At 39.5% G+C, this 24454-nt stretch overlaps 1 protein-coding gene across 1 annotated transcript; it reads left to right on the top strand.

Moving 5' to 3' along the window:
* Positions 1-574: 574 nt before the first annotated feature.
* On the top strand, positions 575-24454 carry LOC142850663 (solute carrier family 22 member 19-like). Its single transcript, XM_075974594.1, is given in 8 exon segments — positions 575-976; positions 2007-2110; positions 11827-11981; positions 19441-19618; positions 20361-20575; positions 22238-22346; positions 23272-23475; positions 24397-24454. Coding segments are annotated over 8 exon segments (1425 nt in total).

The following is a 24454-nucleotide window of genomic DNA, read 5'->3' as shown; positions in this document are numbered from 1 at the left end:
TCTCATATGCCATGGACTCAGATGGCTAACCAGACTCCCTGCATTCACACACACCCGTGGTAACAGGAGCTACAACATCGACACAGACCCTGGATGTGGTAAAAACACGAACAACCACATTTTACTTCCAAGTTCTGATGGTTTTCATTAACTCTTTCACACAAATTCAATACTAAGCAAAATACTAACTTCCATGAAGCAGAAAAATGAAAACCACTTTACTTCAATTCTGGGAGGTTGCAAATTCTGTAAATGACTGCCTGAAATAATAAGTTAACTTGACTATTCTCAGAAACTTTGAAGATCAATGTCCAGAGCAGACATGGGGCAGTGCACTGACAAAATTTCTCACAAAGCAGATCATTAACAGATTCCATTACAGAAAGCAAATCATCCGACTGTTTCTCTTGGGGGCTCCAAAGCAATCAGCTCCCTACCTAACCCTGACTCAGAAGAGGGGCACATGAAAAAGAGCTTGGAATCAACCCTTTTAGTGTGTCTTAGTGAAAAAGAAGTTTTAGAAACCTAAATATATTTATTTTTGCCTCCCACTGGAGATAGGGATTCAGCCTAGATGGCCTTTCAGGACCTTCTTATTCACATTGGCAGCCTAGGGAGGTTCCAGATCTTTCAGGTGGCTTTCCTTCTGATGTGCATTGGCCTGGTGCTTCCCCACTCTCTTTCGGAGAACTTTACTGCAGCCGTTCCTAGTCTTCGCTGCTGGGTCCCCATTCTTGACAATGGTGCTGTCTCTGTCAATGATAGTGGGATCCTGAGTCAAGATGACCTCCTGAGGATCTCAAGTCCCCTGGACTCCAACCTGAGGCCAGAAAAGTACCGTCGCTTTGTCCAACTACAATGGCATCTCCTTCATCTGAATGGCAGCTTCTCCAGTATGACAGAGCCAGACACAGAGCCCTGTGTAGATGGTTGGGTGTAAGACCGAAGCACCTTCCTCTCCACCACTGTGACCCAGGTCAGTCAGTCCCTTTCCCCATCAAGCATTCATGATAGAACTTTATTAAAAGCCTTAAAAATACACATTTTGAGAATAGCCTTAATTTTTAGTCATTGTAATAATTTCTCTATTTATTATGAAACATATTTAATGCATCTAGAGGTGGTTTTGAAAATGGTAATAATTTATTCTCCTTGTCCTTTTATTATAGTGATGGCCGTTGTTTAAGAAGTAATTTTTATGTCAAGTCAGGTTAAGCAAATACTTCACGTGAAACCTCATAAGCATAACAAGTCGGTAATCATTATCGTTAATTTCAAACTTAAGATATCTTGAAGATTACACAAAACTACAGCGGCTGACCTGGAATGTGGCTCAGTGCTATAGTGATTGTGTAGCATGCGTGAAGTCAAGGATTCAAACCCTAACACTACCCCCCCCCAAAAGACTTATGTTACATTCTTTATGGACTAAAGTATGGCTAATGGCTAGCACACTTCCCCAATGTTAAAAGCCCTACAGTTCATCACCAATAGATAGATAGACAAGTGAAGTCGGTGACAGTCTCCACACTTGAAGTAGTCAGATGAGAGACTGTGCACCGACACACAAGACCCAGCAACTCTTTAATAGTCTAAACTCACTGCATGATATTTCCATATTTGAGAAACTCTTTTATGGGAGGGAGGGATTCAAGACAGGGTTTCTCTGTGTAGCGCTGACTGTCTTGAAACTCACTCTATATACCAAGCTGGCGTCAAACTCAGAGATCTGCCTGCCTCTGCCTCCCAAATGTCGGAATCAAAGGCATGTTCCATCATTGCCTCGCCATTTGAGAACTTCTTAGCTCAAGTTACAAGTCATTAATATAACAGAATTGCAGGAAGATTCCCAGAAATAGGTTTGTTTATCTGACACTAGATGGTGGAAGTCAGGTGATGATGAAATGGGAGCTGGAGGGGAAGATGGGGCAGGCACCAGAAGCTCATGTTCAAGAATCTGAACAAATTACACGGCAGGTAATCATGCTGCTCTTCTTCTCTTTCAGTGGGACCTGGTAGGTGGATCTCAGGCACTGAATTCAGTGGCTAAATTTTTATTCATGATGGGCCTTTTTACAGGACATATCATAGGTGGCCGTTTATCAGACTGGTGAGTCGCTGAGCTCTGCAGCTAGCTCTCTCTGCTTGTGGGTATTTGTATCATCTGTGAGTTGTTCATTCATTAAGAAGTAGTCATTGTAGATTATATTTCTCTATGTGTACCTTTGAGTCTAGAGATCACTGAACACAAATGGAAATGTTAAACATTAAAAGTCCATGTACTGTGTGGACACAAAAGTAGCTATGCAAGATATGGTTTAGAGAAGAGGCAAAGCAATATGATTTAGAAAGATAAAGAGTTAACTATGAGAATGAGACAAATTGGCTTCACCATATAGAATTCACCCTATTTGAATACTTAAATGAAATATTTAGTGGAAAACACCATTGTCACTCTTGGTCTGGGTCACTAGGCCCCATACTTCTCAGACATTGCCCTAAGTAGTCATGATGACAACAGAATATGAATTATGCTTTAATTGCTCAAGCATGACACAGGAATATCCCTTGATTCAGGTGGCCCACAGGGAAATGTATAATGCATGTGCTGAGAATCCATGCCTGTTGTTCCCGTTTTTGTTTCTGCCACAGGGAATTCTTATTTTTTAATTGAAAAGAAATTTTTTTCATGCAATATTTTTATCAGGTTTGTCCCCCCATTCCTACCAGATGCTCCCTACCAATCCAATTTTAAGTTCTCTCTCTCTCTCTCTCTCTCTCTCTCTCTCTCTCTCTCTCTCTCTCTCTCTCTCAAACAAATAAGAATACAAAAATAAAAAACAAGAAACATGTATACAAACAAAACTCAAAAAGCAGGAAAATGGAAATCAAAAAAGAAACAAAGAAAAGACCTCAACAAATGCCCAAACAAAGCAAAATAAGATCAAAAGTCTGCAAAGATACCATTGAGTTAATTTTGTATTGGTCAACTACTCCTGGGCCTGAGACCTACTCTGAAGTGTTTCTAATCCACCCAATGAGACCCCATTAACAAAAACTTACTTTTTGTTCTCCAGTGAGTTTCTATTTCGGAGAGCTTCTTGATTAGAACTGGGAGCCTGTGTACACTTCCCCTTCTCAGTGCTGGGATCTCGTCAGTGTGAGTCTATCCATGTGCTGTGCATGCTGCCACAGTCTCTGAGTTCATGTGTGCATCCATCCTTTTGTGTTTAGAAAACAGTTTGCTTCCTTGGAGACATCCTTCCCCTCTGGATCTTAAGTCTTTCCACCTTTTTCACATAGTTCCCTGACCCCAGAGAGTAGGAGTCTGATGGCAATATTCCATTTATGATTGAGTGCTCCAAAGTCTTTCACTCTTAGCACAATGTCCAGTTGTGGGTCTCTATATTAAATTCCTAGTGTAGACATTCGATCTTGTCTTTGTTGGGTGGCTTTTTGTTCTTTGGTTGCAGTAGCCCTCTATGGAAGCTAGGCAAGTATGGCAGCTGTGGGGTCCCTGGTAGAGAGTGTTTCTGAGGGTTGGTGGATGACAGAAGAGAATAGAGATAGACTGAGAGGAAAGGCTGAGAGGGTGGGGTGGAAAAACTAAGTAGTCCCAAAACAGATTTCTAAAAATCACACTTCCAGCCATGCAAAGTAATCCGTCTAACAACAATAGTCGTCACAATTTGTGGTATAAGAATTTGGATTCTGTACCTGAAAACATGTCTTTTTAATAGAAACCTATTTCTGACAGACAAGTGGCTACATTCTCACACAGCATAAGAAGCCAACATGGGACCCTCACACAGTACACAGTGCATACAGTTCCTTTGTTCCTTTATCATAAGGTCACTAATTCCATAAATGAAGGTACCACCCTCATAATTAATGGAGTCTCAAAGATCCAATTTCTTAGTACTATCATTCTGGCCCATAAGTTTCAAAGTGTAAATCCTGGAGGAACACATTCAGATCACAGCAAATGTGTCCTTTGCCTTTCATGGGAACAGAATGGTGTCTATACCAATAAGCTAATGTTGATAGGAAGGATCCATCCTTACACCTTGAATCTTGTGGTTACTCACTACCTACTGTTTTGATTACTGAGGTAGTGATGGTAAAATCTGTCACTCTGTGACCCACTTTTCCTTTATTTTTTGTTTTCATTTTCTGTGTGTTGAAAATATTATATTTATATAAGTTTAAAATTGATATTTTAGCATAATATGTCCTTCCATATATCAATGAACACCCATTAAAGTATTAATTACTTAATTACTTTATATATTTATTATTTCCTTTTTAAAGACAGGGTCTCATTATGTAGCACTATATAACATATGTTGGTTCTACGTGTATCTCAAGGTAGTGTTGAAATCACAATCCTCTTGCCTCTACCAAGCATTAGGATTATTAGCGTTTGTTCTTGGTTTTCTTTGTTTTACTCTTTGCTCTTGGGAAGCCTGCTATCCAGCTCCCAAATAATCACATGGAGAATTATTCTTTCTTATGAATACCTAGCCTTAGCTTGGGTTATTTCTAGCTAGCTTTTCTTAACTTAAATTATCCCAACTTCTTTTGATTCTGGTATTTTACCATTCTCTATTTCTGTATATCTTTTCTTTCCTTCTTATTTCATGTCTGGCCTTGTGACTGTGTGCCTAGATCCTGGCATCTTCTCTCCTTCTCCTTTTCTTGCTCGTCTTTCTTCTCATTTATTCCTTTTATTTATTCTCTCTGCCTGGGATCTACACCTATTCCTCTCTGGGTGGTTATAGGCTGTTCAATTCTTTATTAAATCAATTAAGTGTTTTTGGCATTCAAAGTAACACAGCTTCACAGAATTAAATAAATACAATATAAAAGAACGCAACACATCTTTGTATCATTAAACAAGTATTCCACAGTATAAGTGAATGCAACACATCTTAAATTAATATTCCATTATAAGGGTTGAAGCAGAAATTAAGGTTGAAACAGAAAGTTTAGGAACATATGGCAAAATAAATCAAAAGGCAAGCAGCTGGGCATGAGAGAGAACACTACACAGACAAAAGGAAAGACAGCACTCTGTGAAAAATAAAGCTGCTCCCAACAGGCTCTGGCTGGCACCCACAGAGACCGTCTCTGGGGAGCATGCCCAAATCAACTTTACCCTAATAAACTTTTCAAGTCCATGGGCACTTCTACCTTCATAAATATTCATGTGACTTTTTGTATCTAATATATCAGTCTGAACTGAGGGTTAAAAACAGATTCTAAGTCACCTCCTCCTCTTCCAAGGAGAACACCCCAGACCATTCTAGAAAGTAACAAGGGGAAGATATCTAGTAGGCTCAGACTTAAAAACTCAGATATTAGAGGAAAGCTTTATTGTTGTCACTTGGCATATTTAGCTGTCCACTAATGAGTAGACTTTGTGTTCTTGCTCACTCTTCTGATTTAAAAAAAAAACTATGACTGATTGAAAACAAAATATGAACTGATGGCCTGGACTGGTGTGAATTCCTATGCCTTGGTAGCATAAGCAACAAGACTTCTGCAAACAAAACTCCTACTAATGTCTTTCTGTATAATTCACACTGGCCTCAAATTCTTTGAGTGCTAGAGTAGCATCCAAATCATGATCCTGGTGCCTCAATTTACCAAGTTATGGAATTATAGGTGGATACTACTGCACTTGGATAAATAGTTCTTCTAAAATATATTTCTGGGGGGCTGGAGAGATGGCTCAATGGTTAAGAGCACCGGCTGCTCTTCCAGAGGTTCTGAGTTCAATTCCCAGCAACCACATGGTGGCTCACAACCATCTGTAATGAGATCTGGCGCCCTCCTCTGGCATGTGGGCATACATGGAGGCAGACTGTTGTGTACATAATAAATAAATCCTTAAAAAGTAATAATAAAGAAAGTATCTCTCTTTAAAAAAATAAAATAAAATATATTTCTGTTCAATATGAATATAGCTTCTTCAACCATCTCTTTCTTGCATAGAATATGTTAATCGACAACATTATTTCACCTATTCAAAGGACTAGTTCACATCTAGGTCTTTATCTTTAATTCATTCTCATTATTTCTATATTTCATTGAAGTTTTTACCCTTTTCACATTGGCTATTTTTCAAACATGGTTGCATTTACTCTATATTTTCATTTTTTTCTATTTTTTCAACAGAAATGTGTGTGAATATAGGCATTATCCTATAACTATAGATGGTACACATCCTCAAAGAACATGGAGATCTTAAGTTTATATGTCAAACTAGCTCTACTATTAGAGCAAGATTGGTTTCTTTTTTTGTTTGTTTGTTTTGTTTGGTTTGGTTTGGTTTGGTTTTTCGAGACAGGGTTTCTCTATGGCTTTGGAGCCTGTCCTGGAACTAGCTCTTGTAGACCAGGCTGGTCTCGAACTCACAGAGATTCGTCTGCCTCTGCCTCCCGAGTGCTGGGATTAAAGGCGTGCACCACTATCGCCCGGCTGCAAGATTGGTTTCATCTTCAAATAGTGTTCTTCCAAATGGCAATCTATCACCAAAAATAGGAGCTATTGTGTCTTTTCTTTCATATAAAGAAAATATTTAAATTTGTAAATATTTTACAGGTCAAGGGTTCAGTCCATTATCAACGTGATGGGACATGGCAGCATGCTGACAGAAATGGTGCAGAAGAAGGAGCTGAGAGTTTTACATATTGATTTGTAAACAGGAAGTGTTCTGAATACTAGGCATAGCTTGAGCATATATCAACTCTCAAAGCCTGCCTCCACAGTGACACACTTACCCCAACAAGACCATAGCCACACTTTCTAATAATTCCACTTCCTAAAATTCAATGAAAATGACCACACAACATACCAATGAAAGCAGTATTAATAGGAAAGTTCATAGTACTAAATGCCTACATAATGAATCTGGAAAAATCCCACACTAGTGTATTAACAGAAAATTTGAGAACTTTACAACAAAAGAAGCAAACTCACCTAAGAGAACTACAAGACTGGAAATAATCAAATTGAGAGCTGAAATCAACAAAAAAAGAAACAAGAAAACAATACAGAGAATCAACGAGACAAAGAGTTGGTTCTTTGAGAAAACAGACAAAATTTTACTGAAACTAACCAAAAGGCAGAGAGAGAATATCCAAATTAACAAAATCAGAAATGAAAAGGGGATATAACAAGAGACATGGAGGAAATACAGAGAATCATCAGGTCATATTTCAAAAATCTGTTCTTCACAAAATTGGAAAACTTAAGGAAATGCAGAACTTTCTTGGATAAATATCACTTACCAAAATTAAATCAAGACCAGATAAGCAAATTAAACAGACATATAACTGCTGAAGAAATAGAAATAGGCATCAAAAGTCTCCCAACCAAAAAAAGCCCAAGACCAGATGGTTTCAGCTCAGAATTCTACAAAACCTTCAAAGAACTATATTCTCCTCGAATTATTCCACACAATAGAAATAGAAGGAACATTGCCAAACTCTTTTGATGAGGCTACAATTACCCAAACCACAGAAAGACATTACAAAGAAAGAGAATTACAGACCAATCTCACTCATGAACATTGATGCAAAAATGCTAAATAAAACACTGGCAAAACAAATCCAAAAACACATCAGAACCATCAACCATGATCAAGTCAGCTTCATCCCAGAGATGCAGGGATGGTTCAACATATGAAAAAAATCTGTCATTTTTAACAAACTGAAAAATAAAAACCACATGATCATCTCATTAGATGCTGAAAAAGTTTTTGACAAAATACAGCATCCCTTCATGATAAAGGTCTTGGAGAGGAACATACCTAAACATAATAAAGGCAATATACAGCAAGCTAACAGCCAATATCAAACTAAATGAAGAGAAATTCCCAGAGATTCCACTGAAATCAGGATCAAGACAAGGTTGTCCACTCTCTCCATATCAACTCAATATAGTTCTTGGGGTCCTAACTAGGGCAATTAGACACCAAAAGGAGATCAAGGGGATACAAATTGGAAAAGAAGAAGTTGAACTCTTACTGTTTGCTGATGATAAAATTGTTTACATAAGAAATCCCTAAAATTCTACCAAGGAATTTCTACAACTCATAAACATTTTCAGTAATGTAGCAGGATACAAGATTAACTCAAAAAAGTTAGTAGCCCTCCTGTACACAGATGATAAAAGGGATGGAAAGAAAATTCAGAGAAACAACACAATTCACAATAGCCACAAATAGCATGAAATATCTCAGAGTAACTCTAACCAAACAAGTGGAAGTCTTGTATGACAAGAACTTTAAGTATTTGAAGGAAGAAAATGAAGAAGACACCAGAAAGTGGAAAGATCTTCCATGCCCTTGGGGAGGCAGAATTAACATAGTAAAAATGGCAATCTTACCAAAAGCAATCTACAGATTCAATGCAATGCCCATCAAAATCCAAGCAAAATTCTTCACAGACCTTGAAAGAATGGTACTCAACTTCATATGGAAAAGCAAAAAAACCCAGGATAGCCAAAACAATCCTGTATAACAAAAGAACTTCTGGAGGCATCACAATCCCTGACTTCAAATTCTACTACAGAGCTACAGTACTGAAAATAGCCTGGTACTGGCATAAGAACAGACAAGAGGACCAATGGAACTGAATAGAAGACCTGGATATTAATCCACATACCTTCTAACACCTGATTTTTGACAAAGAAGCAAAAATTATCAAATGAAAAATAGAAAGTATATTTAACAAATGGTTTTGGCATAACTGGGTATCAACATGTAAAACAATGAAAATAGACCCATATCTATCACCATTCACAAAACTCATGTCCAAATGGATCAAAGACCTCAAAATAAAGCCAGTCATCCTGAACCTTATAGAAGAGAAAGTAGGGTTTGCTGCACTCCCATGGAGTTTGCTATCTCAAGCCTGCTCTAGCCTAGGTTGTTGGCTCAGACCTCTTTCTGTAAATTTCTCCAGTCTAGATCCACTTCTGCAGAGGTCCCAGGCCTGGGGTTAGTCCTGTAAAGGTCTCTGGCTCTGATCTACTCCCTTGGAGGTCCCAGACTCAGGTACACTCAGACCTGCAGAGAACCTCACTCAGGCCTACTCCCTCAGATGTTCCAGACTCATGGCTGGACATGCAGAGATCTCTGGTTCCTGCCTACTCCCTCAGAGGTCTTAGATTCATGCCCTGACCCACAGGGGTCATGGCTCAGGTCTACTCCCTCAAAGGTCCTAGTTTTACACCCAGACCCACAGCAGTCTCTGGCTCTGGCCCACTCAGTTAACGTTTGCTCCCCTGTACCTGCTCCTGTGGAGTTCACTGTCTCAGGTCTGCTCTGGCCCAGGTCACTGGCTCAGTCCTGATTCCACAAATGTCCCTGATCTGAATCCACTCCTGCTCTCATGGATTTCACTGTCCCAGGCCCACTCAGGACCAGGTCACTGACTCGGTCCTGCCATTTTGGAGTTGGCTGCCACAGATCTGCTTTGGCCTAGGTTGCTGGCTCAGTCTTGCTCCTATGGAGTTCACTGCCTCAGGCCTGCTCTGGCCCAAGTCACTAACTCAGTCCTGCTCCCGTGGAGTTCATTGTCTCAGGCCTGCTCTAGCCTAGGTCACTGGCTCATTCCTACTTCTGTGGAGCTCATTGCCTCAGGTCCTTCCTGGCCCAGGGTCACTAGCTCAGACTTGCTCCTGTGGAGTTTGTTAACTCAGGCCTGCTCATACCTGTTTCTGTAAACCCTGGTCTGAATCCACTCCTGCAGAGGTCCCTGGCTTGGGGTTGGTCCTTCAAATGTCGCTAGCTCTGATCTACTCCCTCAGAGGTCCCAGACTCACACCCAGACCTGCAGAAGGTTCTGGTTCTTCCCTACTCCCTTTGATGTCCCAGACTCCAGTGCACCCAGACCCACAGAGGACCTGTCTCAGGCCTACTCCCTCAAAGACCCCAGACTCACACGTGTTATAAGGATATTTAAGACTTCAGTGACAACACAGAAAAAAGGACTGACTTTGCAACAGTTTGGTAAATGTTTCAGGCCACTATACTTCAAAAATAAAATAAATAAAGAGCATTCTTTGCAAAAGTGAGAGTCTGAATTCCAAATATCTACACTGTAACAATCAAATATAAATTATTACAAGAATAATAAAGCAATAAGTGTGACAAGGAAAAAAAGGAAGTATGACCACTCAAAATGAAGCATACTAGGAATGGTCTCTGCAGGAGATTTATAAGAAAAATACTTTAAAAGGCGTATCTTAAATATATACAAAACAATGAAATAGATCATGGAAAAGGTATTAATGACAACTTGGAAACTAGTGTACAGGGAAATCAGTAATAGAAAGTACATAAAAGACAAAACAGAAACCTGGATTTTAAAACTACAATAAATCAAAGTTTTCCCTAGAGACATTTAGTAGAAGATGGCACTAACACAATCATGAATAAGAGTAGAGCAGCAGGACAGGAAAGCTGTAAAAATTAAGAAGCCAAAAGATAGTTTACAAGTAACTAGTTTTCAGTAGACTTATGGGACATCATGAATAAGAGTAGAGCAGCAGAACAGGAAAGCTGTAAAAATTAAGAAGCCAAAAGATAGTTTACAAGTAACTAGCTTTCAGTAGACTTATGGGACATCAGCAGGCTAAACAAAAATATGCATTATGGCAGTATAAGAAAGAGAAGAGAATGGGGAAGGAACAAACTTTTTGGAAGATATAATGATACGTTTGATGTAATATATCAATATACAAATTCAAGAAGTTAAAATCTAAGAAAGTGAATGCAAAGACCTTCCTTCACAGGAATAATAAATAGATTATAAACACTCAAGAATCAAAAGATTGTATATACACAATTGTATAAAAGTGATTCATTCTCATTTCAGATTTTCTCATTTGAAATTAAATCTTTTGACACCAAAGTTCATAATAAGTTCAAGTATTTGAATACTTTGTTCCCTAACTGGAGGACAAGCTTGGAAGGTTATAAGACTTTGGGATGTGGGACTTGATTGGCAGAAATGGGTTGCTTGAGGTTAATGTTGAAGGAGATACCCACGTTGGTTTCTGTGTGAATTCTAACTGGTTTAGACTCAAAGGGAGGAACTCTGTCACCTGCTCCTGAAACCATGGATTCTCATTATGGCAGGCAGATGGCACCCTCAGAAGTTGTGAGCCCAAATAAATCTTTCCCCTAAGTAGTTTCTGTCAGATAGTGTGTCACCATGATTAAATAAATAGCTAATAGCTAATATATATGTTATGTGCACAATTTAGTATGACACACTTGTGTTAAAATTCCAGATGTGTAGTCTGTCATATATGGCTTAACTCATATGGAAAACTAGTGATAAAAAATCAAGAAGAGCAAGGCGGTGGTGACGCACACCTTTAATCACAGCACTTGGAAGGCCGAGGCAGGTGTATCTCTGGGAACTCAAGGCCAGCCTGGTCTACAGAGAGAGCTCCAGGACAGTCAGGGCAACACAGAGAAACCCTGCTTTGAAAAGACAAAGAAGAAAAAGAAAGAAAAGAAACTTGGAAGAGCATGTGGGGAGGTACACACATTAAATCCCAGTGCTTGGAAGGCAGGCAGATCTCTGAGAATGTGAGGCTAGGCTTGGCATCATAGTAATTCCAGGCCAGCAAGTACTACAGAGCAAAAGCCCACTTAAAACAGAAAGAGGTCAGAAAGAAGTCTTGCTCTGAAGGATGTCTGTCCTTTTTAATTTCCTGATGGTTTATCATTTCAAAGTGTTCCCTATCTTTACTGTTTATGCAGACTCTTACTGTCCCCTTAATCAAATCCTTCCTTTTCCTCAGGTTTGGGAGGAAGTTTGTTTCCACGGGTGCTTTACTGCTGATGGCCATAAGTGAAACCTGTGCAGCTGTGGCTCCCACCTTCCTCATCTACTGCACAGTTCGCTCCCTGGCAGGGATGTCCTCCTCATCCATGAGGACAAACGGTGTTTTGCTCAGTAAGTCAACGCTTTTGATAAACATTGACCAAGTTCTGGGTTTGACCTGGATGTCAGACATTTTATTTATAAAAGAAATTTTTTTTTACCTGCAATGATAGGTTCCTGCCAGTGGTGGTCTCTGTGTTTTTGGAGCCTGTCCTGGAACTAGCTCTTGTAGACCAGGCTGGCCCCAAAATCACAGAGATCCACCTGCCTCTGCCTCCTGAGTACTGGGATTAAAGGCATGAGACATCATCACCTGGCGTCTTTTCTTTTTCAAGTTGCAGCCTCAAGTTCCTACCCTGACTTGCTGCATGGTATACCATAAGCTGTAAGATGAAATAAACCCTTTCCTTCCCAATTGCTTTTGGTCAGGGTGTTTATTACAGCAACAAAAAGCAAACCAGAGCAAATTCAATTTTTAGAAATTCTCTATGGGATTTCATTTTCTTTCACTTTTTATTGCAATGTATTGGTTATATGTTGTATTAGTTTTCATTGTGACAGCTTCTCATATGTACGTAGTATATTTTTATCACTTTTCATCATTTTCATGCCAACTCTGTTTTCTTCCCCTCACTGAGGCCTTCCTCTTCCCAATAAGTCCTGCTTCTACTTCTCTCTCTCTCTCTCTCTCTCTCTCTCTCTCTCTCTCTCTCTCTCTCTCTCTCTCTCTGAACAAGTAATTTTAATTTAAGTTTCTTACAGAAACATTGTGAATTGATATGATTTAACTACAATGGCTTGAGCACCTTAACACCTGACTATGCCACTGAAGAAAATGTGTCTCCTCCCAGCAACCATTAACTGATGAACTCCCGATACATCCTCACGAGGGATTTGTGAGCCTTTCCTAATTAGCCAACTTCCTGTAAATCCTTAAGGAGAGGCAGGGCTTCTCTACTCCTCTACTCCCCATAATGGAATTTGATGGGCCACTCTCTTGTGGCTAAAACTCACTGGCCATGTCAAGACAAGAAGACGATGCTACACATCACTCTACCCTTTCAATTGCCTTTTACCTTCTCTCTTCCCCACTTTCACAGTGTTCCCTGAATTTTGGAACTCATGACAGACAGACAGACAGACAGACAGACAGAAATATCCCATGTATGGCTAAATTATGAACAGTGGCGTATTCTCAGCACATTAACCAGTTACGACCCTGCAGTGACTGCCACAAACTGCAGGAAAAGGAGCTTTTCTGACCAAACCATTAATCTACAGAAGTTAACAAAAATATCTGGACGGTGCTTCAGTTGGGATACCATCTCTATTTGGCAAAATACCCATAGAAGTTTCCCCACGAAGGTCTGTGATATTGACAGTCGTGGGCTTTTGACAGGGGTTAAAGTGCCCATGTAAATTCCTTCTTGTCAGCAATCTTCAAATACTGGTTACCACACAACAGTAAAATCACTGATGTGCTGTGATTACAACTTGCCAATGAATGGTCAGTCAGCACAAACATCCGCAGCTGAGCACAGTTACAATGACAATTCTCCAGGGCAGCGCACATAGCGGCTTCTGACACTTTGGAAGCTAGCCAGCAGGGAGGAAGTTTCCAAATCTCTTCTAGCTTGAATTCCTCTGTGTCCTGCAACCAAAGCACACAGTGTACCTAGTAACAGGTCCTTGGCATTTAGCTCTATTGGGAAATGTAAATGAAATTGTATGATTGTTGCTATTAATTATAAATGTGAAAATATCTAGAATGTCCTATGAGATAAGTTCTGAAAGATTCCTGTGTTTGACAATTTTGATTAGGTTAGCCTCTTGGAATAATTGATCTTGGGATTATCTTAACTGAATTAATTAGGTTAACTAACATCCAAAAACTGACAGCAACATTTCTTTGGTTTAGGTCCTCAATTACATTGAAAGGAGGAATCTATCACATATGCAAATGCAGTATGATCAGATACCTCATCGATTTCCTGCTGCCATGATTTTCCCATCACAAAAGACTGCACTCTCAAACTATGATCCAAGATAAACCCTTCTTTTATGTGTCTTATGTTTCTTTTGTCAGAATATCTTATCAGAGCATCAGGAAAAGTAAGTCTTACAGAAAATAGTACCAAGAGATCAACAGGCATTCTGGTGGGACCTGGGAAAGCAAGAAAGCTGAAACACATGCGAACAATGGAGAGACTCAGCAATCTGAGACAATCTGACAGACAGACAGACAGACAGACAGACAGAAATATCCCATGTATGGCTAAATCCAGAAGGAGGATAGGTGCCCTTCGTGAGATTAATTTCACTAAGACTCTGGCTTCATTCTGCCCATATCCTGAGAATTTCCATAAAGTGAAACTTAAAAATATGAATAAGTATGTTTGATGGAGAAAATTTTACAACAGGTGACCATTCCAGACTATTGTATGCCTAGTTTTTACTGCATTATACAAGTCTGAAGTGGAACAAAAGAAAGGTTGAGCAATTTGTCAAGAAGCAAAGAAATCAAGAAATTCAACTTTGAAACACATGCGTGTTCTGAAAAGAGAAGCTGAAATTGTTAAATAGCATCCTGTTGTATCTGGAACAGGGGAAAACATATCCTAAGGTCGAAACCCTACATACAGACTCCCACCTGCGAAAATTCAAACCTATTACAAAGCACAATTCTTGACCCGATAACACAGTTGATAGGATTCTCTGCTCCCCAATGCGACTGCCTAGTAAGCTATTTCCCCAGGATGAACGTATGGAAGCAGACACAACTGCAGTCCAAGAAGGTTCGACTCCATCCTTAGCTAGTAACAGTACTTGGCAGCATGACCCATGTAGCGGTGTCTTTGCAGATATTAAGGATGCAAGATAGAATAGTCTATGGTGTTTTGCTCCACACTTGTGGATAACAGAGAAAGTCAGACTATTGTGTGGCAGAGGTGGAGTCACAACAATGTGACTTTGACAGGTCATTGCATGAATTTGTGAAGGTGAAACTAAACAGAAACATAGATGCAAAGATATTGTATCTGAATGATGGGAAGACTGCCAACAAACTTACGATAGAAATTAATATAAATTTATTATAAACAATATACAGCTGGAGATATGGCACCATCTAACCCCTTTAAAACTAAAGTCCCAGACATTGGACATGGAGTTACAGGATTTGATGTTTTCCTGCTGGGTTTTGGTCTTGCTTTGGTCAATTATTTCCTCACTATGCCCCCATTCTTATCTTTTGCAATGGGAATGTATACTGTGTGCTATTGTGCTTATATGTAATGTTTTCGTTTCTGCAAGGGGTCACAGTAAGAGATTGCCTTGAGTCCCAGAAGAAGCCCTAAACTTTGGATGAATGTTGGGAATGTAAAGGCTAGGCGGATTTTTGAAGTAGTAAATGTATTTTGTACCATGAGCTTGTCATGAGCTTATGGAGACAAGGGCCATGTTGCGGTTTCAAAACAAGCTAAGCCCTCTGAATGCGGGTGACATTTGTGTGGCTGGGGTAGTCTCTAGGGCTACTGGCAGTGGGACCAGGACTTAGCCCTAGTGCTTGAACTAGCTTTTTAAAACCCATTTTCTTTAGAGGGGTACCTTGTTCAGCCTAGATATGGGGGAGGGCCTTGGTCCTGCCTCAAAGTGATGTGCCAGACTTTGTTGAGTTCCAGTAGGAAACCTTACCCTCTCAGAGGAGTAGGAGAAGGAGGGAGTGGGATCTGAGATTGGTATCTAAAATGAGGGAAGACTGTTTTAAAATAAATAAATTAAATGAACAAGTGAATGCGGGTAAAATGTCCCCTGTATGTTCATGTGTCTGAACACTTGATCCCCAGCTGTTACCAATATTCATGAAGGATAGGACATTTAGATGGACTTTCCTGAGGGAAGTAAGACGCCGGCTTTAGACTTTATTGATTGGTCCCACTTGCTGATCTCTCTTTGTTTCCTGTGTGCAGGTGCAGTGTGCTCCCCCAATTTCCTGCTCATGCCTCCATGTCTTCCCTGCCTTATACCATGTCTTCCTTACCATGATGGTCTCTGACACACTGTAATATAAAATAAACCTCTCTTGAGTTAGCAGGGTATTTGTCATAATGACAGAAAAGAAACCAACAGAGTCATCATAGGTTTGTGACGCGTGGCCTTTACAGTGTTGAGACGTGGTCCATCCATTCGTAGCCTCTCCATGACTTTGATCCTAAAGGGATAGTGGGGTTTGCTGAATATTTTTTCTGCATCTTTTAAGATAATTATGTGATTTTTGTCTTGAGTCCATTTATATAATCACATTTACTAATTTATCTGTGTTGAAACTTCCATGAATCTCTGAAGCCAACTTAATCACAATGATTTTTTATTTTATTTTTTTATTGATTTTTATTGAGCTCCACATGTTTCTCTGCTCCCCTCCCTGACTCTCTCCTCCTTTTCAACCCTCCCCCAAGGTCCCCATGCTCCCAATTTACTCAGGAGATCTTGTCCTTTTCTGCTACCCATGTAGATTAGATCTATGTATGTCTCTCTTAGGGTCCTCATTGTTGTCTAGGTTCTCTGGGATTGTGATTTTTGGGCTGGTTTTCTTTGTTTTATATTTAAAATGAGGGAAGACTGTTTTTAAAATAAAAAATAAATAAATTAAGTGAACAAGTGAATGAGGGGAAAATGTCCACTATATGTTCATGTGTCTGAACACTTGAGTGAGTGAATGTGATAATTGTCTTTCTAGGTCTGGGTTATCTCACTCAAAATGATGTTTTCTAGCTCCACCCATTTTCCTGCAAAATTCAAGATGTTCCTTTTTTTCTGCTGTGTAGTACTCCATTGTGTAAATGTACCACATTTTCCTCATCTGTTCTTCGGTTGAGGAGCATTTAGGTTGTTTCCAGGTTCTGGCTATGACAAGCAATGCTGCTATGAACATAGTTGAGCACATGTCCTTGTGGCATGACATAATGAATTTTTTTTAATTCTGTTGGCCAGAATTAAAATCGTTTTGTTTTGTTGATAAGGTTTTGACATCAGGGCCATACTAGATTCATAAAAAAGATAGTAAGCCTTCTTTTCTCTTCTATTTTGTGGAATAATTTGAACAATGTTGGTGTTAGATTTCTTTGAATGTTGGGTATTCTACAGTGAACCCAAGTGAATCTTGCAGTTTATATATCTGTTTAAGTTATTCATTTTATCTTATTTTAATTTTGGTAGGCCATATGCATCTATAATTTCATCCATTTTTTAGATTCTATAATTTGGTAATATATTGGCTTTGTGTTATGTCATTATGATTTTCTGAGTTTTATTAGCATTTGTTTAGTGTTTCCCTTTTTATCTCTAGCTTTATTAATTGTTTAATTAACTCTTTTCATTAACATGATTAGGAGCTCATCAGTCTTATTTATCTTCTCAAAGAACCAACATTTAGCTTCACTGATTCTTTGTGCTATTATTTTAATATTATTCATTAATTTCTGCTCCGATATTAGTTACTTCTCCCCATCTATTAATTTGGGGTTTGTATTGTTCTTTTTTTTTACCAAGGCTTTAAACTCTTTATCTGAGATTTATCAAAAACATTATGGGTATCTCAGGCTATAAACTTTCTTCTCAAGTCTGTCTTTATAATGCCCCATAGATTTGGTAAGTTCTATGTTCATTTTTGTTCAATTCTAGGAACCCTTTATTTCTTTCTTAATGTCGTCAGTGACTCACTTGTCATTCAACGGTGTGTTATTTAATCTCTATGAATTAGTATGTCTTCTGTGCTGTTTCTTGCTACTGATTTCTAGCTTTATTCCATTGTGGTCAGTTAGAACACAGGGTATTACTTCAATATTACTATGTTTGCTGCAGCTTACTTTGGACTCTAGCATGTTGCCTATTTTGGACAAGACTCCAAGAGCTGTTGTGGAGAATAGATAGTCATTGGTGTTTAAGTGGAAAGCTCCTCAGATGTCTGTTAGGTTCTTTTGGTTTTGGATATTTCAGCTTAAATGTCAAGAAGAGTTGTTAGGCTGACTTTTGAAGATGGCTCAGGAGAACAGTGCCAAAAGCGGAGCTGGTGCTGAGTTGGGATTGCTTACTGGGCTTGAGCCCATTTTATGGGGATACAAAGACCACACAGAGATCAGAGGAACTGCACAGGACAAGTTAATGGTTAGGAAGTTCACAAGAGTCAGAGAACCACACAGAATGATTTTCTAGATCATTCTATCTGGATTTGTGGTAAGCAAGGCCCACATCTCAACAGGAACAAAAGAACTCATCATATTCAGTGGAATCTTATGAAATCTCATGAGCCAGGCCTTCACTATTCACGTTTTTACCAGGATTCTAATCTCCAGAACTTCCACCAGCATCATCCATTGAGTTCTGCTTACAGCATTCCAGTGTCTCTTTACCTGTGTCAACACTCTTCCACATCCCTCCAACAAACAACTTATAATACCATCCTCCAACTTAATTTTAGACTTGCTACTTGAGGTACAGCGTGTTGTGATATGCTTCAAAATATAACGAACCCAAAATGAAAATATATACTCCCTACAAAGAATTAATTCTCCTAAGACTATTTTTTTCTTTTGAAGGGGTTTGAGGTGTGGGTTTAGTCAGAGACACACTATTTACCCTCCTGCCTCTGCCTCCCGAGTTCCGCGGTTAAAGGAGTAAACAACAGTGCCCAGCCTGAGACTATTTTGTTCGGTCATTAAAATCGAGTGGGTTTCCCCCTTTTGTGTTAGCATGCTTACTGCTATCGCCCTTGGTTCATATTTTGTTAAAGCAGCCACGCTGATGAGACTTCATGTACTTTCTCTGACATATCTAGAAGACGAAAATCTCACAGAAAACTTTCTGTTTCTCTTGCTTTTACAACCTTTCTACTAGTGGGAAGGGGAAATTCCAAGGAACCTCAACCACAGAGAATTTCAGCAACTCAGGAATCTGTGAGCAAGAGAGTTCCTTGGGAAGTGGCCCAAATTGGTTATCTAATGACAAGCGGTCATCTGTGAAATCATACATACATAAATAACATTATAAAGACTGAGCAGATTGTATTCATATATTTAGGGGTGTGTGTGTGTGTGTGTGTGTGTGTGTGTGTGTAATTAAAGAAATAGAAGCCACATATTTGAGACAGAGCAGGGTAGGTTGCATAGGATGGGATGGAGGGGGAAAAGGAAAGGATGAAATTATGTAATTATATTTTTCTTTCAAAAAGCTTTTAAAGTACCAGATGCCATGCCATGCAAATTCATATGCTATATGTGGAATGTGGGACCATATTCTAAATAACTTTTCACTTGTTTTCCTCCCTAATCTGTGTCTCTAACCTATAACTCCCTTTCTGTTACCTACATCCAACTATAGCCTCCTACTTAACATGTTCTCCCTGTAGAAATGTCTGAGTTTCCTTTCAATACTGGGCTCACACTTCTCACCACTTCTTTCTATGCCTGTCATTATTTTTTGATGTTCATATATTGTTCACTAGGCAGGAACAATAAATATTGATCTTCTGTAGGTTACCAGCATGCCTCACAATGTTTATCATTTCGTGACAACAGTCTGTTGATGTTGTTGAAGGTTGTGAGAAACACCATGAAAGATGAACTGGAGGCAGCACAGACAAAACATTCCCTGTTGGACTTGTTCTGTACACCCAACCTACGTAAGCGGGTCTGTCTCCTGTGCTTTGTGAGGTGGGTGTCACACAGATACTCTGAAAATGATGTGGTGGTGGCTTGCGCTTTTAACTCCATACTCAGGAGGCAGATGTAGGTGGATCTCTATGAGTTTGAAGCCAGCCTGGTCTACATAGAGAGTTCAAGGCCAGCCAAGGCTATGTATTGAGACCCTGTCTCAAAAACAGTGTAGACATTAATAACAGACCCGGAGATAAGTGTTGAGGAACTTCTGCAGCTGAGGGAATCCAAAGGGTTTGGACTACACTAACACAGAGTCAACTGTGCTGTGAGGAGTGTTTATCCAATCACTGTCACAAACTCATTATCAGAAACCATTGCTGAGAATTCCAGTCATGGAGAAACTTGAAATCTAAGCTTCCTCATTGGTTTGTTCCCATTTCAAAGGAGATAAAACTTCAAAGCTCAACTACATAACTGTATCCACATTAATGGGTATCTACAGATATGAAGCTATAACATTCATTCAGATCAAGATGTAAGAAAACTCTAAAACCCTGAATGAACCCAGCTTGTATCCCAAGAATTCCCTAACATCTTAAAAAGTTGAAGAGTGATGATATGTTTCCTCCATCATAGAATGTTTTTGTGATCACAACATTATCTCCCACATGCAAATTTTCCAGAAAACAGCTGCCTCAATAATTTAGCAACTAAAATGAGCTGCCTGAGATAACTATAATGTGTTGAGCAACCACTCCAAACCTTATGATGTGACTTTCTTCTTTGTTCTCTACAGATTTGTGTCATTGATCCCTGTTTTGGGTCTGCTTATCCACTTCCAATACCTAAGCAGTAACGTGTTCCTACTGCAGTGTCTCTATGGTGTAGTGTCCATCCCAGCCAATGTGCTTGGGAATTTTTCAGCGAACCACATGGGCTGCAGAATAACCCAAATGATTTTCATGTCTCTGATGGGAATCTCCATTTTGACCATCATATTTTTGCCTCAAGGTGAGAAAAGAACACAGGATGAGCAAAGAAAATACATTCATCCTTTTCTCAGGATTTGTCATATCCTACCTGTAGGAAGTTGGGGAGAAAGGCACTCTATAGATTTGCTGTAGGCAGTCCAGGCCTTTAGAACACATTATTCTATTAAGATATTGGGATAACAGCTAAAATTTCAGTAAAATTTGGTTCAGATATTTGTCTTTGTTGCATGGAAGAAGCATCTGATACATTTATACCCAAATGTGTTTAGGTCAACAATGGATCAGTCATTGGTGAATTATAATTTTCATAGAAATTATGTAATTTTGACCAAAGCACACTGTAACTTCGTCTGTCCCACAGGATCTCATTACTTTTGTTTCAGTGACAATTTATTTCCTGAATGGTGTATGTCTACTCATAACTCTCACATAATATCACCATGAACCCAAACCTAGGTCGGAGAGTTGTCTCTAGAAAAGAGGCATATCATTTGCATTGAAGCTCAAAAGAAGGGCAAAGAAGTAGTAATGGACTAAATCACAGACTGTTAAAATTCACTTCATTGAGTTAAATGAATGTATGTAAGAAGGAAATGACCAGGTGGTCACCAAACTTTGCTGAAATCCAGGACTATGGCATGTTTCATAAAATTCCAAAACAGCAGTGTTGATGCCTGAATGTCACCAGTGATGTCAGTTTTCTGCCTTACCTCGAGAAATACTCCAACATGTAAAGCTTCCATGAGCCTTTTTCAAAATTTAATTATTTTATTTTATGTGTATGAGTGTTTTGCCTGCATGCCTGTATATGCTCCGCATGTGCCTGGTGTCCACAGAGGCCAGAAGAGGGCATCAGAACCACTGGAAACTAAACACAGATAGTTGTAAGATACCATGTGGGTATTGGGAATCAAACCCTCATGAGATTTTTTAAATTGAGTGCCAATTGACCCTATGAATGGTTTTTCAACTTTGACGGTTTTCCTAGCAAGAGTACTTATGAGTACTCAGACACTATTCCAAATCAAGCCAGTCCCCAACTTGCACATCACTGTAGATTTCTGTCTTTCCACTCTTCTGTAATGTTGCACACAGGTCATAGATTTAAATACTGTGTGTATCTGAATGAATTGATAGTTCTCCATAATTTTCTCCGTGACAGTCCTGCATCCTGCATGAAGGATTGCTGAAACCCGAGAAAGAAAGGGCGGATGTGATTTTCTGCATCTGCCATGCTCTCTACTTCTGTTGTTGTTGTTGTTGTTGTTGTTGTTGTTGTTCAACACAGTGTTTCTCTGTATTTTGGAGCCTTTCCTGGAACTTGCTCCATAGACCAGGCTGGCCTCAAACTCACAGAGATCTGTCTGCCTCTGCCTCCCGAGAGCTGGGATTAAAGGCCTATGCACCACCACCGCCCTGCTGCTCTCCGCTTCTTATCCAAATATCAGAGATACAACATCTAATTTTTTCAGAAGCTTTTCTTCATTATAAATCAATATATGCAGATATGTCATCTTATAGCTTGCAGCTCCTGACAATTTATACCTCTCCCTCAACTATATTTTAGATCTATGACAAGCTTCCAACAAAATTATATTCCATTTAGAGTTGGGAGCTACAGATTCGTGCATTCCGATTTATCTGTGTCTCACTTGACTGTCACTGGTCTTCCTCTACCCAAAAATGCAGACCCTGCGTACAGTTTTGGCAACATTTGGAGGAGCAATTTCTTCTGCCTCTGGAACAAGGACTCTTGTGCATGCAAATGAGCTTGTCCCCACTGTAATCAGGTATGACTCAAGCATGGGCAGAGCAGATTTTTCTCAGTTCATTCACTAAGAACAAGAAACAGAAAAACTGCTGGGTAGTTAAGCAATCAATTGTGATGACAACAGAAATGGCCACAGTATCCTCAAAGGTTACTTTTTGGCAGATAGATTCAAGTCCAATGTAACACTAACCAATGTACATCTCCTGTACAACTTGGAATCACATAGAAAAAGGCAGCTACCAAGAGAAATACAACTTTTTAATATTTTACTTTTCATTGCGTACATTTTTATATTTTTGCGATTTCATGCAGGTATGATGACACTCACTGCCCATCATCTTCCTGCTCCTATCTCTGCCCACGCTTGCTAACTCCTTCCACACTGATCTACCTCCTATACTCATGTCTGTTCTATTAGGCTGCGTGTCTTTTAACTAGCATAAAAAATCTGTGCTTCAATATAAAATTTTCAGATCTATGTTTTTATCCATCTAACTCCTCTGCCCCTCCGTGCCCACTTACATTCCCACCCATGCCTCAGTACCCCTTTCCTTTCATGTCACATACATTACTATAACTCCCTCTCTCCACTAAGACCTTCTCCTCCCCTTACGATCACTTTCTCCAGTTTCATAGTCTGTACCCAGACCCCACCCATGTGTATGCATACATGAAGAGCGTAGTATACAACTATGACAGAAAACATGTACTCTTTATCCTCTATAGCATGTTTTATTGTAAATGGTAGACAAATATCTTAATACTCTGGCCCTGACAAAAAGATAACACCAAGTGAAACAGAAATTTGAAAGTCAAGAATAAGTTACCATCATCTTTAAATCAATTACACTGTGTATTGACTTGTAATTAATGTGAGATGCAAACTCACAAATTCTGTGTGTAGAGTATCTAGATTATTTCTGATTTACACTTTCTACCCCAAGGGCAACTGCTCTGGGAGCCGTTGGAATTGCTGGTAGTGCTGGAGCAGCCCTGTCTCCCCTGTTTATGATCCTCACGGTGTACTCTGCCAACTTGCCCTGGATCATCTATGGAGTCCTCTCCATCCTCGGTGGCCTTGTTGCCCTTCTCCTTCCTGAGACCAAGAATCAGCCTCTGCCTGACTCCATCCAAGATGTGGAAAATGAGTGAGTAACACCTCTACTTCCCTTTAGGGGACTTGTGTGTCCGTCGTCCGTGGTCCGTGATGAGGAAGGTGAATGGGAATGCAGGGTCAGTCTCTCCCTGGCGAGCTGACAACCAGGTTTTTTCACATATGGTCATTGGCATAGGGAACCTTTGTACATCCCTTTATATAGGGATTTCATATGTGCCTGGAAACTCTACATCACAAGAACCAACTCTGACCAGGCGGTGCTAGAGTAATGATAATAGGACAAGTTCATGTGTCCTCTGTTTTACTCTGACCCATTATGAAACACGTATCTTGACAAGTTCATGTACTTTCTGTCTACTTTGCCCCATTATAAAGCACATATCCTTGAAGATATTTCACAATCACACACAAATATAAAGGGCATTTCATCCCTCAGACCAGTGAGTGCTGGTAAGCTTTCTAAAACTAAGTCTCTATAGACTTAGGATATGACAGTCACTACCTAACCTACAGACTATACTCAAACTGAAGAATCTGCCACCCAATGTATCTGAGGGAAGGACACTTGTATTTGCTGTGAGATTCAGAAAATATTTGTTCCACTGGGAATAAAATGTTCATGTCAGAGAAAAATGGAATAGTCAATAAAATGATTACAAAAAGAAGAGGGAGGGATTTAAAAACTTTGGTGCAATTCCCATGTGTTCTCCTAAAACTCATCTGAGAATACCATGCTAACCAAAGTAGGAAGAGTCAGAGCTGCCTCACAGAGGTTCCCAGGGAGTTCAGTCTTCTAGTCACAAGGTTTATTCCAATATTTTGTGAAGAACCATAGCTTTTCCCAACACTGATGGGCAAAGAATGAAGCTGCTCTAAAGAACACAGGGATATCCCTCTTCTCTGTGCCCTTTTCCATTGTTTTTGTTTATGGTGTTTGTTGTATTTGTTCCAGGAGGAAAAGCTCAAGAGAGGCAAAGAAGGACGCTGTCACCAAGGTGACACCATTTTAA

The sequence above is a fragment of the Microtus pennsylvanicus genome, chromosome 5 (assembly GCF_037038515.1).
Source record: "Microtus pennsylvanicus isolate mMicPen1 chromosome 5, mMicPen1.hap1, whole genome shotgun sequence".
Classification (NCBI taxonomy): Eukaryota; Metazoa; Chordata; class Mammalia; order Rodentia; family Cricetidae; genus Microtus; species Microtus pennsylvanicus.
This window is presented reverse-complemented; position numbering and strand designations above follow the sequence as displayed.